At 40.7% G+C, this 15,057-nt stretch overlaps 3 protein-coding genes and 1 long non-coding RNA gene across 5 annotated transcripts in view; 1 reads left to right on the top strand and 3 right to left on the bottom strand.

Moving 5' to 3' along the window:
• Window positions 1-937: 937 nt before the first annotated feature.
• Window positions 938-2,518, bottom strand: LOC103155988 (heterogeneous nuclear ribonucleoprotein A0-like). Its single transcript, XM_007577884.2, has one exon. The coding sequence runs from the start codon at window positions 2,433-2,435 to the stop codon at window positions 1,524-1,526; it is 912 nt and encodes a 303-aa protein (XP_007577946.1). The 5' UTR covers window positions 2,436-2,518; the 3' UTR covers window positions 938-1,523.
• A 1,951-nt stretch (window positions 2,519-4,469) lies between these two features.
• On the bottom strand, window positions 4,470-7,421 carry LOC103155987 (heterogeneous nuclear ribonucleoprotein A0-like). Its single transcript, XM_016663946.1, is given in 4 exon segments — window positions 4,470-4,582; window positions 4,901-4,982; window positions 6,267-6,461; window positions 6,464-7,421. Coding segments are annotated over 2 exon segments (987 nt in total). The 5' UTR covers window positions 7,331-7,421; the 3' UTR covers window positions 4,470-4,582; window positions 4,901-4,982; window positions 6,267-6,341.
• Window positions 7,422-9,436: 2,015 nt separating this feature from the next.
• maea (macrophage erythroblast attacher, E3 ubiquitin ligase) overlaps window positions 9,437-15,057 on the bottom strand; it is an 11,494-nt gene continuing 5,873 nt past the window's right edge. For both annotated transcript variants that reach the window (XM_007577882.2, XM_016663945.1), the window contains exons 3-9: window positions 13,994-14,197; window positions 13,789-13,911; window positions 13,110-13,186; window positions 12,901-13,009; window positions 11,596-11,729; window positions 10,378-10,573; window positions 9,437-9,817 (exon numbers count right to left, since the gene is read on the bottom strand). In XM_007577882.2, the coding sequence (XP_007577944.1) occupies window positions 9,722-9,817; window positions 10,378-10,573; window positions 11,596-11,729; window positions 12,901-13,009; window positions 13,110-13,186; window positions 13,789-13,911; window positions 13,994-14,197 (939 nt within the window). In that variant the 3' untranslated portion in view covers window positions 9,437-9,721. The remainder of the gene's footprint in view (window positions 9,818-10,377; window positions 10,574-11,595; window positions 11,730-12,900; window positions 13,010-13,109; window positions 13,187-13,788; window positions 13,912-13,993; window positions 14,198-15,057) is intronic.
• LOC103155984 (uncharacterized) overlaps window positions 14,204-15,057 on the top strand; it is a 1,739-nt gene continuing 885 nt past the window's right edge. The window contains exon 1 of the long non-coding RNA XR_478093.2: window positions 14,204-15,030. This is a non-coding gene — a long non-coding RNA (uncharacterized LOC103155984). The remainder of the gene's footprint in view (window positions 15,031-15,057) is intronic.

Genomic DNA, 15,057 nt, shown 5'->3' with positions numbered 1-15,057 from the left:
CACAGCCTCTGTCAAAGAGAAGCACAGTTTTAATCTCACCTGTTTTCAGGTATTTTCTTCCACTCTTCTCAGATGGAAAGCAAAACTGTTTGGATTGAACAGAAATTAACCTTAATAAGCCAAAAATGAATAATTTAAGACAAAGTAATTAGAGGTAGAAAAAAATGCAAGAGAATTAAATGGCTTTTGTGATGTCACAGGGCATGTTTTTAGAAAGTTAGATTTTATCTTAAATTAACATTTTACCACAAAACAAAGAAAATCTAAGCACGACTTGTCCTAAAGTCAGTTCATAAAGAAACATCTGGCTATCACTATCAACATGTTCCTGTTTAACAAGACAATAACTTTTGGGGTTTTAATTTCAAATTTGAATTAAACTATTTTAATATACTCTTTACTGTACCTGGAAAGCATGAATAATATTGTATATCTTGTTCCTAAACAGCTCAATCTAAAGAAAACCTTTAAACTTTTCTAAAACCGTTAAAACCAGACCTTCAGGAAAAGCCTGCTGACCAGTTTTACCAAGAAATTTAATTTCTATAACTGGAGCCAGTTCAACATTTTAGTGGGACTAAACCAGGAATTAGTCGTTTCTCCATCTGTTTTTTTTTTAAAGCACTCTAGTTTGCTGAATATTTTGAAGTAAAAGTGCCCAAATTAATTATAGAAACAGGAGACAACATTTAACTGTAACCTCAGCTACTGATTTTAAATTAATAAAAGTTTAAGTCCAGACCGTTAAATATTCCCCATGTTTAGTTTCTTAGCCGTCACTTCAAAACAGCTAATGCTTAAAAAAAACAATGTTCTATAGATTAAATGGGCAGGAGAAATTTAAACATGACCATTTTCTACCTGTGTATATTGCCCCCTAGTGGCAGTTTTAGGAACACAATTTTATGAAAGAAAAAATAAGGACGAAAAGCATAAATAGATTCAAGTCATTAAAAACTTTTAATAATAAAAGCAGAATACAACATAGGGATGAAATGAACAGATACACTCAACAGTATTTATTCTTAAAAATAAAAAAGAAAAAGCCTGAAACGGACGGCAAAAGATGTAATTTTAGGTGAAAATAGTCCGTGACACGTTCAATAGGAACACATTTTAAGATCCAGAAGGCTCGAATAGAGCCTCACGCTGCCAACACCAGCTCCATAAAACCCTGAGTTTATGATGCAAAAGAAAGGAGTCACATCCGACTGGTTTTGCAAGACAAACTCAATTTTTTGACTTGAGAAGCAAGGGAATTACACAGATCTCACTTTTTTTTTAACAAATGATTCAATACACGACAACAAAATATATTCACAATCGGTATGTTTAGAGTCCAAAATGAGTGGAACAAAAAGGACAGATGGGATCCGAGTGGAGGAGGCGGGTTTCATTCATTCAGAGTGGGTGATGGGCTCGCTTTAACCGGACAAAGAGCGCGCAGCCCCCCACCTGTGACGGTGCTGTAAATGTAAAGTTCGTTTCTAATGTCCCCATGAACATCTCGGCTTTCCAATGGCCTAATAACCACCTCCGAAGCCGCCGCCTCTGCCGGCGCCGCCTCCCCCACCGCCTCGGTACGGAGCCCCGCTCCGGTAGGAGTAGCTGCCCCCCTTCATCGCGCCGTAGCTCGACTGCTGCTGTCCGTAGCCCTCCCCGAAGTCCCCGTTGCTGTAGCCTCCCCCCATCTGGCTGTCGTACTCGTTGTAGCCGCCATAGCCGCCGTAGCCGCCGCCGCTATCGTTGTTGTAGCCGCCGCCGTAGCCGTAGCCACTTCCGTAATTCCCGCCGTAACCCCCGCCGTAGCCGCCGCCATAACCGCCTCCATATCCTCCTCTCCCGCCGCCGAAGTTCTGCATTCCTCTCCCCCGGCCTCTTCCTCCGCGGCCGCCGGTGGTGATCTCCTGCTTGCTGAGGGCTTTCTTCACCTCCACCTTGTTCCCGTTGATGGTGTGGTATTTGGTCAACGCCGCTTTGGTGGCCGAGTCGGTGTCCGTGAAATAGACGAAGCCGAAGCCTCTCTTCCTGCCGGTCTGCTTGTCGGAGATGATCTCAGACTTCTCCACTGCGCCAAATTGCGAGAAGTACTCGGTCAGGTTCTCCGCCTCGATGTGGTCCTTCACTCCGCCGACGAAGATTTTCTTGACGTTGGCGAGGATGTCCGGGTTGTTGGCGTCCTCTCGGGCTATGGCCCTCTTCAGCTCCACGTTGTTGCCTTCGACGACATGTGGCTTAGCCGCCATTGCAGCGTCGGCCTCCCCGGGCGCAGAGTAGGTGATGAAACCGAAGCAGCGGGACCTTCCGAGCTGCTGGTTCATAACCACGACACAGTCCGTCAGAGAGCCGTACTGCTCGAAATACGCACGGAGGCCATCGCTGGTGGTCTCCACGTTCAGCCCTCCAACAAAAAGCTTGCACAATTTGTCCGTCATGTTGGGTTTCGTCTGGAGGATGGGAAATGGAGACTTTCCCTGTCCTTCTTCAATGAACAAGGTCTGGGCGGGGCGTGTGACGTAGCGCACTCTGATTGGTCCATCTTCAGTTTAAAAAAAAAAGAACCACCACCCACACGGCTTTGAAAATCTTCCGTTCTGTTGAGATTTAAGCCAAAATTCTTCATCTTTGTTGCTGTTTGTAGTTTTATCCCCCTTCTTAATGCCATAATAATAAAACAAATTTAAACTATTTTAAAAACTACACGCCATTAGCCCAATTTCTACCCTGACCTTGACGTGAAGAATCCGGGTTACTTGCAAAGACAAATGTAACAATAAAAATCCAGCTTCACCGCAGGATTTCATCAAATCCCCGTAAGATAAACACGACTAATTTAGCTTTTTGTGTATTTTAGGTTAATGTTTTCAGTTCAGATCATTTCTACAATTTTTGATGTCATTTAATCCTGGCCCTTAAATCATCAACTATAATGTTCACATTTTTATACAATGGATTAGTTGCCAGAGACGGCCCAAGGCATTAGCAAACTAAGCAACTGATTATAATTGAATTTTAACAGATCATAGATGTAGAATTTGAATATTTATTCAAAAATGAGATTGAATTTGATTTCTTGCTTCATTATAATGTATGATTTTAATCCCTCAAACAGAACCTGTCTGACAATATGAAGTAGGCTAAAAGGTGTGAAAATGCAGCACTGTAAAACATGAGAACATTAGACAGTAACTCATTGACCTCTATCAGTCTGGAAATGGTTAAATTGCCCTTTTGTACTCTTACATCGTGTGCTTCGGTTAACATTAACTTATGTTGTTTTTTTTCTTTTCCTCTGAATGTCGTTTAAGTTTTGCAATTTCTTATGGCACAAGTTTTAAAAACAGTTTTTTTTGCAATAAAACAAAAAATCATGTGGTACTACAAAAATTACACTAATAAAGTTTTGTTTGTCATCGATGACTAAAACATGTTTTTGATCACAATCCCTGTCAATTAGGTTAATTTGACCTAATCTGTTCTGGTTTTTGTCAATCTGCTCACATTTTGTTGCTCAGGTTTCCTGCAAAGTTGCATGAGGCTTGTATGTTTTGAAAATGGATCGTTGAAATCTGCCTCATCTGATGTCACCTGTGTAAAGCTCGTTTTTGTAGATTTATCTTCACATGAACCAAACTAGATAAACACTGCAGAAATCAGTTGCATTTCTGTAAAATGACTGATTTTACAGAAAGGTTGCTAGCTGATAGCGTTAACGATCAGCATAATGCCAGATTGTTATCGTGAGCTGATCCCAAGACCTTCATTTCACGTAACTGCTAATCCAAATACATTTCACATTTAACTGAGACTAGATCAGTTCTTAAGTGATGTACTCAAATAATACAAGTGTGCTAATACTCATTAAAGTTTGGTATAAAGTTCTACTTGCATTTTACTTGTTTAAATATTAGCTCAAAATGACCAAGAACTTCTTAGTCATTTTGAGACGCTCCATTGTGACTAAACCAATGGTAATTGCACAAACAAGTTTTTAAAGTTTAAGTTCTTTATTCATCTTTTGAGTTAATCAGCAACTGATAATCCCATTAAAGTTAAAAACTTTGCAATTTGCAATGATTTAATCAGGAAAATGTGAAAGGTTTAGCCAATAGGTTATTTTTAGCAGACTTGATGACCTGCAAAGGTTAAGTAAACACAGCCCTCCTTTTATGAACATTTTTAAACATAACCTGCAGTTATATCCCAATTGCTTATAAACTGAAGTGAAACATTTGATACATTTCCCAGAATTTTATTTACATTTTGAACTTTCCTTCAATGCATTGAAAATTAAGTTTACTTTATTGAAAGTAAACATCTGCCATCAGCCAGGTAAGAATTTATGTATATTTAGAAAAATTTTGTGCAGTGCATACGTTTTCACCAGCTTTGGATTCTACAACATTCATCCAATATTCACATTAAAAACTGACACTTTACCTCCAGAAAATATAGAAAAGTAACAAGTCTTGTGGTATATCAAAATAAATATTTATTGTGCATTCATAAAAATATATACAGCCATCAGTACAGAAGCTCCTCATCCTCAGTTGATCTGAAACCAGCAAGCATGAAAAATAACCTACAAGTAAGAGAATATAAGTCTGTAAAACAGTTTAGTTTCTAAATCCAGACATCCTACTGGATCCACTGCAGGAACACTTTTAGGTTGGATTATGTATTCAGATTTAAACGAAAGGTTTTGCAAGAACACTCCCATACAATTCTTTAAGATTTCAAGCCAACAATTATTTAATAACTCACCCATTTAAGTTTCACAAAACCCTGCTTAAAAGTATAATTTTTCATCCATTTAGTGTCTTTGTGGCAATGAATACTTTAATATTAAGTCTAAAAGCAGCCAACATAAGTGGTCATTATTTTTCTGCAGTAATGTCACCTGAAGGGGAAGAAGGTTCAGCCCTCCTCGGTTCCCTGTCAGCTTCCAGGTGAAGCCCTACAGGCCAGGTTACAGAGGCAACCTGGAGACGGAGGAAAACACAGCAATGAGAAACAGAGCAACGCAGGATTATTCCAGGAGACACCAGTTAGTTGTTCCACCGTTCAGTGGAACAAACCTGCGTCTCCTTTCACCCACAAAAACCAAAATTAAGCAACAAAACTCCCCAGTTTTACTTATGTTTAGCTACATAAAAAGACGCAGTAATCTGGTAATATTAAACAGTGGTACACTTGTGCACCATCTTAAAGATATTCCATACATTTTTGACCAACACAGAGTGAAGACAGGTTGATTTACATACCTAGTTGGCTGGATGTGGATATCCTAAAGAGATATTTCAGACTCCTATCACAACCGACCCCAGGTAATCAACAGGGTCCTGACGTAGCCTACAAACAAACTGCTACGGCTATTTTGGCTGGGATAGCCTACAGGAATACGAGTAAGAACACCTAAATGTAGGAATAATCAAAGATAATTATCAGAGCCCTCAGGTCCACATGTAGTAAATATGAAAGTAAGTCAAATCTTAAAACCACAGTTAAGAACAAGGTCTCACCCTACAAAGCCTACATGCTTTGGCTGTGGGTAGACTGCATCCATTTCACCCACCTGAGTAAAGGATGTAACTAAGATGATCTCATAAACCTGTGGATAAACTGGAAGCCTGGTTAAATAAGTAAGATAACTAAGCTAAGTGGTATAACGTTTTATTTAAAATGAACATACATGAGCATACCAAAATGTTTTAACAATAAGTTTTTGTTCTCAACACATGAAAGTACACAATATACAATAGATATTGCTACAGGAGAAAATGAACAGTATTTAGACTGAATCTAGCAATATGCTCAGAGGAATTTAAAGTACAATATGGGGAGGGAAACTAGAGTCCTGCAGTAGTGAATTTCCTTGGTGACCCGGAAAATTATACAAATATGTATAGTAAGAATGACATCTATGAACCAGAAAAACATTCTCATCCTCACATTGAAAAGAAAATACACTAAACTTTTCTAAATTTAACAAAATCGAATCCAACTGCTTAAAATGCAAATATTAAAAAAATAAGAACTTATCAGGAAAATAATCCTACATCATTTTTTTTCCAAACACAACGACTGAACGCAAATATAAAAAAAAAATAATAATAATCCAACTCTAAAGACAACCTCACACTGGTGGCGTGGGTACATTAAAAAAAGGGATCATTGAACGTGTAATTCTTCAATTGTGTGTCCTAGGTGAACAGCAAGAAGTGCTGTTCGGGTTAAGCAGGTGTTCAGGGAAGTGACCTTCCTACCTGTTTGGGGGGTTCAGGTGGGGGAGGGGTGTCTCTGCGGCTCTGCCATGGATGGGATTCACGGCAGACGCCCCATTAGTGACTGAGTTTTGCGTCCAAATGCCTGGGAGTAACGAGTGGCGGGGAGAGGGGGGATTCTTGTTTCAGGGTGTCGCCTTTCAGTAGCCGCCGCCGCCGTAGCCCCCCCTGGGGTATCCGCCGCCACCGCCGCCTCTGGCGTAGGGAGCCGCACTCCGCTGGCCCCCGAAAGGCGGCCCCTTCATGGGACCGTAGCCAGAGGACTGCTGGCCGTAGCCGCTGCCAAAGTCGTTGTAGCCGTTGCCGCCACCGTAGCCGCTTCCCTGGTCGCCATAGCCGCCTCCGTACGGTCCACCGTACCCTCCGTAGCCGCCACAGTTGTAGCCGCCACCGCCGCCATTTCCGTAGTTGTAGCTTCCGCCATATTCCCTGCTTCCGTAGCCATTTTGATTTCCTCTCATGCCGCGGCCCGGTCTGCCCCTCGGCGCCATTGTGTTCCTGCTCGCGGCCTGCATCTCTTGTTTAGTCAGGGCTTTCTTCACCTCCACTTTGTGTCCATTAACGGTGTGAAACTTCACCACCACGGCCTTATCTGCCGAGTCATGGTCGGTGAAGTACACGAATCCGAAGCCCCTCTTCTTCCCCGTCTCCTTCTCGGAGATGACTTCAGACTTCTCCACCTGGCCGTACTGCGAGAAATAGTCGGTCAAATGCTGCTCTTCGATGTCGTCTTTCAGCCCACCGATGAAAATTTTCTTCACTTTAGCCAAAGCTTCGGGCTTGTTTGCGTCTTCTCTGGCCACAGCTCGCTTTACCTCCACCGAGTTACCGTCGACGGTGTGCGGCCTAGCAGCCATGGCGGCGTCGGCCTCCTCCGGCGTGGAGTAGGTAACAAAGCCGAAGCAGCGGGAGCGCTGCAGCTGCTTGTTCACGACGACCACACAGTCGGTAAGGGCCCCGTACTGCTCGAAGTGCTTGCGGAGGCCATCGTCGTCGGTGTCCACGTTCAGGCCGCCGACGAAGAGCTTACAGAGCTGGTCACTCATTTTCAAAAAGGGAGTAAAGATGGCGAGCAGGGACTACTTGAATTCAACTACGCGTTGATCTCAAGATGGCGGAGGAGGAAGAGCGGACCTTTTTATAAACGAATAGCAGTGACGTCACATTTATAACGCCTTTTCCGGTTTCTTTGCGGGACAACGGACATCTTGTAAAGACGTATAATGCTGACAACGTATTAAAAATTTATATCCTTTTAACCATGAGTTGCATAGAATTATCACAATCTTTAATATTGTTCTTCAACCAGACCTTTTAATGTTTAAAGAAGAAAGCAGCTCGAATTTCTGATCTTTTTTTTCTTCCCAAAACCAGCTTTATTTCGAACAAAGAACATTACAAAAAATTAATGTCAGAGGATTAAATGTATATAACAAAACACTTAACAAAAAAATGCAATTTTTGGTGATACTCAGGGGTCGAGTAATGTAGAAAGCATAGAAACCTTAAAAAATAAATAAATGATTCATTATAAATTTAATTCAAAAGTGACTTATTGATCCCAAAGAAAAATGAATCACCCAAGTTCCTTCAGTTGTTGATGCTAATGGCAAGAACGATCTCCTGTAGCAGTCTGTATTACAGAAAATCTGAAGAACCCTCTGACTTAAGACACCTTGAGGAAAATCTTGTGAAGAGGGAGCTCAGAGTTGTCTGTAATCCTTCTTTCATCGTCATCTCCGCAGGTTCCAGAGTCGTCCCCAGAACAGAACCAGCCTTCTTTGTCAGTTTGAGCATTTTTGAATCCTCGGCTCTGATGCTGCCACCCCAACAGATGAAGGCAGAAGCGATTACATTCTCAACAACCGACTTCCACGAACAGTGAAGGACCCAGCCCTCCTCAAAAATAAGCGTCTTATTTAAATCTGGGCAAAGCTAAAACCATTCAGAACAATATTATTTAATTTCTCCAACAGGCTACATACAGAAATTAAACCTGGTGCTTTTGGGTTTTCTGAAAGTCTGTACAGATTTAATTCACTGCTTGAATTTGTTTTAATGCAGTAATGCATGGTTTAGTAACTCTGAATTTACACTTCTGTATATAAAATCTGGCCATAATTATCAGATTGGTAATATATAATTTTTTTATAGATCTTTACAGTTTTCTGTAAGGCCAAATAAAACAGAAGTATAAGAGTGAAAAGCAGCTGAATGTATATAACCACACTTTGATGTAAAAACAAATGAAACCATCTATTTTTGTTCTATTTCTCATTGCTAAGCTATCCTCTGTTGGTCTATCACATGAAATCTGCTGATAAAATGTAAATGATGCATATGGACAATCATGTTGCCCCTTGAACTCCTTTAAATCTGCCTCCAGTTTCTCATCGTCTGGCCCAAAACTACCACACATGGGAAACGATGGAGCACTTTGGTGGATTTCCATGACAACAGAACCGCAGCAACCCGTTCCGACAAAACGAGACGCTTCAAATAAAGACTGAAATCAAAGTTTCATTGAGATCTTTATGAGGCACACAGCTCATGAAACACTCCCCATTTCTAATTCTACCAACACAAACACACAGAACAGAGGCATCGTCACAAATACACTTCCAGATCACCGACAGACACAAATGGAATGATTTCATGTGGGCCGATCGGCTGATGGAGAATAAAACCTGCATTAAATCAGCTCTTACCGAGTTAGTTTACATGTGAACAGCATTAAAACATGGGTTAAACTGAAGCATTAGAGGCCTGCTGTTGGTCCCAACAGAAGGTAAAGGATTTGATCTAAAATTTAACCTATGAATGCATCATCAAATATTTAAACTAATGAATCCAGAAAGGTGGAACAAAATGAAAATCAGTTAAATAAAAAGTTTATTTAATCGGAAAACAACAAAAACAGATGACCCAGAATTTAGCAGGACCACCTGAAACAGCGCCTCCTCTGAACGGAGGAGTTATTGCAAGGTAATGATATATTATGGGATGTGCTGCTGGGCAAACCAGAAGGTTTCAGTCAAAACGAGTTCCTCAGCCATCGTAAAAAAGGAAGAGCGGCTGGAGACCAGCGAAGCAGCCAATCACATTTATTAAAAAAGAAAAAAAAATGTTAGTAAAAAGGAAAACTCAGAGCGATCCTTTACAAGTTCTTTTTTTATTTGTTGTAGTAAAATCAAACATCTAACTAACAGTTTCACTCAGTCCTTTTTCCTCTAGGCTCTAATATTCAGAGTAAAGGCCTTTAAGATAATGAAAATGTCGATAGTCCGTGTGCTTGAATGGATCAGGTCAAACAACTCCTAGTCACATCTAAACAGTCTGAAAGAAGAAGAAGAGCCCAGCTGTGTGTGAGGAAGAGGAGGTTATCTACTGGGGTGAAAGGTCACAGCTCCACTGAGTCGTCATGGTGGAGGACGTGATCACATGATGTAGACCTTCTCTGCCTGAGAGAAGCTGAACACCTCTTTGGTTCTGGGACAGACCACTTTGTCGTCCTGGCGGATGGACAGCAGGGACTGGAGGACAGCAGGAGGAGAGCGGCACATTCTTAAAGATCAACAAACTTTACGTTCTTTAAAGCATTCAGCACCAGAGCTGGAAGACATTTTAAAGATCACAAAAACACACAAAGCAGAGCAACAAATAAAACGACTTATTCAGCCTGTAAAAACAATTGTTCTTCAAAAAAAGGATTTAGTTGAGAGAAAAACAGCAGACTGAAGACTTTTATCATCCAGGTTTTGGGAGAAAGAACAATGATGCAAATGGAGCTTGTTTTCGTTTATCATGCGATTGGTTTATTGTGACAGGCCTGTTTGTGCTGCTATCATTTTAAAGATATTAAAAAACATTTCCAAAGGTCATCAGAGGTCAACCTCACCAATAAATTTGGTGTCAATCAACTCAGCTACGTTTGTGCAGCAAAACATTTTTGTTTCTGCTGCTTTTGCTTTGAAGATATTGATGATGACTTCTGGAATCTTTTTTTATGAATATCTTTAGACGCTAACAGCTCCAACTAGGTGTTTGCTGCCAAACGTTTGCCTGCAGTTCTGTCAGCTGTGACTGGACTCACGTTGTAGCCGTAGACGTATCCGTTGGGCAGCATCATGGGCGGGTTGTTCTCATTCATCACCTCCCCAGAGATCTTACACACCAGCCTGGAGTTGGCGCAGTGAGCCATCGGCAGCGGCTGCGCCAACTTGTTCAGAGACTTGCTGCAAACGGGGCAGTCTGGGTTTTTAGAGGAGCCGTCCTCCTTGTAGCACTGACTGAAACGGCAAGTTAAAGAACGGAACCAGAACCAGGACCGGGACCAGCTGTGTACAGCAGTAAAGACGGCCGGGGCTGTCTATGGACGGATTTCAAAGTTTTTAAAGTTCAAGATGAAGGAAGCTGATAAAAACAAAAATCTAACAACAGAGTTCAGATACAACATGGCTGTTCAGACTGCAGACGCTCTGAAGGTGTCGGATATAATTTAGTTCCTGGTATGGCAGTGGAACAGATCGGTTTTGGGTCGTTCAGACTGCTGGGAAACTTGGTTTCATTCAGCTGCTAAAACTGAACAAATCTGACCTCAGATCTGCTCTGTGCCGCTTCCATAAGGCTTCAAAGCGCCTGCATCTTCCTGAGGGCAGATCAGAGTTTAGATGCTTTTAAAAACATCTGAAGACACGTCTGATAATGAGTTCATAGTTTTTTATTATTTTATTGTTCATTTCATTTCAATTATATTCCAGTAACTATTTGTTGTATTTTTTTGCTGCTCAGGACTTGTATTTACAATGTATGCTCTTAACTACAGTGTTTTTATGTTATTTTAATCTTTCTGCTTCTCATCTTCTACAACTCATTTATTTTCCTTCTTTTTAATTCTTTGTTTTATTAATAACGTTGACTTGATTTGGTTATTCCGATAACCTCAGTGGGTCTGTTTTCAGACTCAGTAAAGCATTATGAGTTCCACCTGTACCAAAAGTATTTTATAAATAACATTTCCAGGAAATTGCATAAACTTAAATTAAAAACCTAAAACCTTTGAGGCCAGTGAACCAAATCCTCTGGATCGTCGTGGTGTGAACAGGGTTAAACTGGTTCTGCTTTAGATAACAAAGCATTCACTAAACAAACTAAATACACATCAAAACTGCACTTTAAAGAATCTGTTTTTCATGTTGTAATGTCCGAGTAAGTATTATTTTGATCCCTGGAAACGAGCCGTTACCAGCTGAGTGAACTGATAATTAGAGTGGATCAGTGTGGAAGTCTGCAGGAAGCCAGTAAAGGATACGGAGTCTTGATGGCAGACAGGCCGGCCTGCAGGGTGATGGTGAACACAGAGTTGTTTCCCAGCTGGTGGAGTCTGTAGTTGTCGTATCTGAACTGCTGGATCAGCATCTTCCAGCGAGCCGGGTCCAGAAGATCCTGATGGGAACAGAAACAAGACAAAGTTCCCTCTGAAGTTCCCAAAACTCAGACGTGGTCTCTGTGAGATGAGAGGCAGGTTTCACAGGAGACGAGGTTCTACCTCATCCTCACCAATTAGGGACCAGAACCAGGATAAACAGAAACATGTGAAACAAAAAGAGTTCAGATAATAAAATATTTTCAAATTATGTGATTTTTTTTCTCTACTGTTTACTTCAAACTGGATGTGGGTCAAGATGAAAGTACATTTTTAACAACTTTATGATGTCTGGCCTGAAAACAGGACAAACCTGATAAAATGTTTCAACATTAATATGATGTTGAAATATGTCAGGAAATCATTAAAATTTAAATTCATAATAGATGAAGTTGATAAAGTGTAAAAAAAAAAAAAAGAATTAGGCTAAATTATTGAAGTTCAACAGAGTTCACAACATACATACATAAATTATCTGCATCATCCATTATACGTTTGCATTTTAGTGATATTTAATAAAGAAATTTTCTACTAAAATTATTTATTTTAATATTTATTATTTTTTCTCCTTTCTCTATTTATTGTATTTATTTTTTCATTCCTGCTGTGAACCAGGACACTGTGTCTTTAATAAAAGCTTGAATTGAAGATGATTCAACTATGCATTCATCTAATTTTGGCCCTTTTGGTCCTCCATAAAAAACAGATCATTAAAATGTTAATCCTTTTTTTAAATTGTGAATTTTTACAAACAGATTTCTTAAATTATAAACTGTGTTTACACTAATCTGTCATTTACTGTAGAATAAAACTGGACTCATATCAGTTTAATTCTCTGGACCTGATATGACCCGACTCACATCAGGTCCAGTTCATATTCACCCTGCATATTGAAGCTGTAACAGCCGTTTACCATTTTCACTCATTTAGCAAAAAAAGTTTGACAAAGTGCACCTTATTGATTCTGTCATGATTATAAAATAATAAAAAGCTCATTTGATTTAAAACTAGAGCAAATCAAAGTTAATCTGTAGTCCTTAAAATGCAGTTCAATCTTATTAAAAGACAACAGGCGCCTCCTGGTGGCAGGAAACTGGTATTACAGTAATTTTCTTTACATATTTGCACCTCTGTGGAAGCTGCAGTGTGTTTATGAGTTGGTAATGCTGTGATGAAGCCCAGGACTGCTACCTTATAGGGGGAGATGTGTGTATCTGATGGGAAGGCCAGCATGCCCATCACCTGCCGGACCTCATCCAGCTGTCCTCCTTCTGCCTGACTGAAATGCTTCCTTGCATGTCTGATATAAACACAGAGAGAGCAAACATAAGGGAGACAGTTTGAAAAAAAGGAAAACAACACATCAATCATGGTTTGTTGTGACAGAGTGTGGGAGTTACCGCACTGCATCCATGCGCTTGTTCTGTCTGATGAGCTCAATAAACTCCTGAATTCTCAGACTAAACTCCAGGCAGCTCTGCAAAACCAAAAACTATTATTACTATTAGAGCCATAAAACAGTTTTAAATGGTTCCCAAAGTTTGAAAAATCATTAAATGAACATGAGGAACACGTTATTTTAGGCAACTGGGTCAGTCAGCCCACTGCTGCTGTGGTACCAGGTTCTACAGAGTAAAAAGCGTCTTTCTTCTGGACCGGTCCAGACCTTCAACCCTGATAGGAGCCAGAAGTTTGCTGATGGCTACAGAACATCTGTGTGTATGTAAATATTTGACCCTGTGAGGGTTAGAGAAATCTAAAACATAAATTCAAACCCAGTTTTTGTTAAATAAATCATTAAAATCTCAACCGTACTGTAAAAGTTTCGTCTCTAATGAGGCTCCATAGACCTCAGGTCCGTTCAAAGCTCCACTTTGTGTCCATTTCCATGTTTAAAAACATAATTACTATTTAATTTTTTGACAGTACCTAAATGAGGAGAAACTTGAAGCAAAGCCTGAGTGTTTATTTTGATGTTTTTATTCCGTATTCAGAGAAACCTAAAGCATCCTCACTGCCACCCTGCATCTGAACATGAAGGTTTCTGAGTATTGCTGTTAAATGCTGCATGCTAGGTACCTTCATCTTGCGGAGGCGGGACTTGTTGTCATGGCACCAGGCGAGGCAGGTGGCTGTTTCCTGCCTCTCCAAAGACTCCTCCACCTCTTTTGCTGTGAGGAACATCTCGATGTTCACCAGATCCTGGAAAGGTGTCAGAGTCGATCCTTTCAGATTAAAGTCAGGATGAGGAAAATGAAGTTTGTTTCATGAGCAAATGCAGAACCTCTATGCCGCTCTGCCTGGCCAGCTTGACGGCGGTGTTGTAGTAGCCACAGCGCAGCAGATGCTCCACCATCATGCGGTCCATGCGTTTCTTCTTCCACAGGTTGACTGAACCTGGCTGGTCGCTGCTGTGCTCCTTCAGGTGCTCGATGCGACGCTTACACAGCTTGGCGCTCTCATCCTCCGCTTGAATCGACTCAGCAGCCTTCAGAAAACAGACCGGACGCTTACGGAGAATTACAACAAAATGCAGCCTGTTTTCTGACATCACTAACTGAGCTGAGAAATGGTTTCCTATTCCACAGGACACAAATCTAAAAAGTGTTCTAATATGCTGAGAAAAAATGAATCTGATACGGTAACAGAACATCCATGTTAGGTCTGAAAACAGTGAATTAATGCACTCAACTTAGCTAATGCAGTTTACTGGGTTTAAACTTTAAGATTCTTTTCCTTCACAACTTCAGGCTTCCTGAAGGATGCTCCCATCAGGTTTGTTGCTGCCGATTCCGATACCCATCATCCATGAGGCCGATCTCTGCCGATTGCCTGGAATGGCTGTTCATTTTTTGCACTATGTTATCTAGCAAAATGGAAAATTTATCTGGCAATAAATTCACCTAATTTAGACATAATAGACATATTTTAGTACATATCTAACATCTTTTTTTTAAGCTACATGCTGCAGGTCTAAGCAGCTGTTTGGTGTGAGAGTTCATTGCTGGGTGGAGGATGAGCGGCGCTCCGTCTGTGAAATATTACTTACTAGCTGTAGTGTTTAGTGGCGGTCCAAGAGCGAGAGCAGAACCAGCTCGAAGACTTGAATTATTTTTTGGATTATTTGTTTAGCTTTCTGACCGTCACTTTAATCCGGTGAGTGTTGGTAGCTGTGCACTGCTTTACCTGCTGTCTGGATCCGGATGTCCTTTTTTCCTGCTTTGAGCCTCAATGTAGCCAAACTCCATCAGGTGTTTGTTTTTTTTAAATGCCATTTTAGATTCGTTGTGTTGCTGCATTTTGACGTGCTCCACCCCCGAGGTAATTTTCCACCGCAACACGCAAACG

Source organism: Poecilia formosa, unplaced genomic scaffold (assembly GCF_000485575.1).
Source record: "Poecilia formosa unplaced genomic scaffold, Poecilia_formosa-5.1.2 Scaffold458, whole genome shotgun sequence".
Taxonomy (NCBI): domain Eukaryota; kingdom Metazoa; phylum Chordata; class Actinopteri; order Cyprinodontiformes; family Poeciliidae; genus Poecilia; species Poecilia formosa.
The sequence above is the reverse complement of the archived record's forward strand: the minus strand, read 5'-3'. Positions and strand labels throughout refer to the sequence as shown.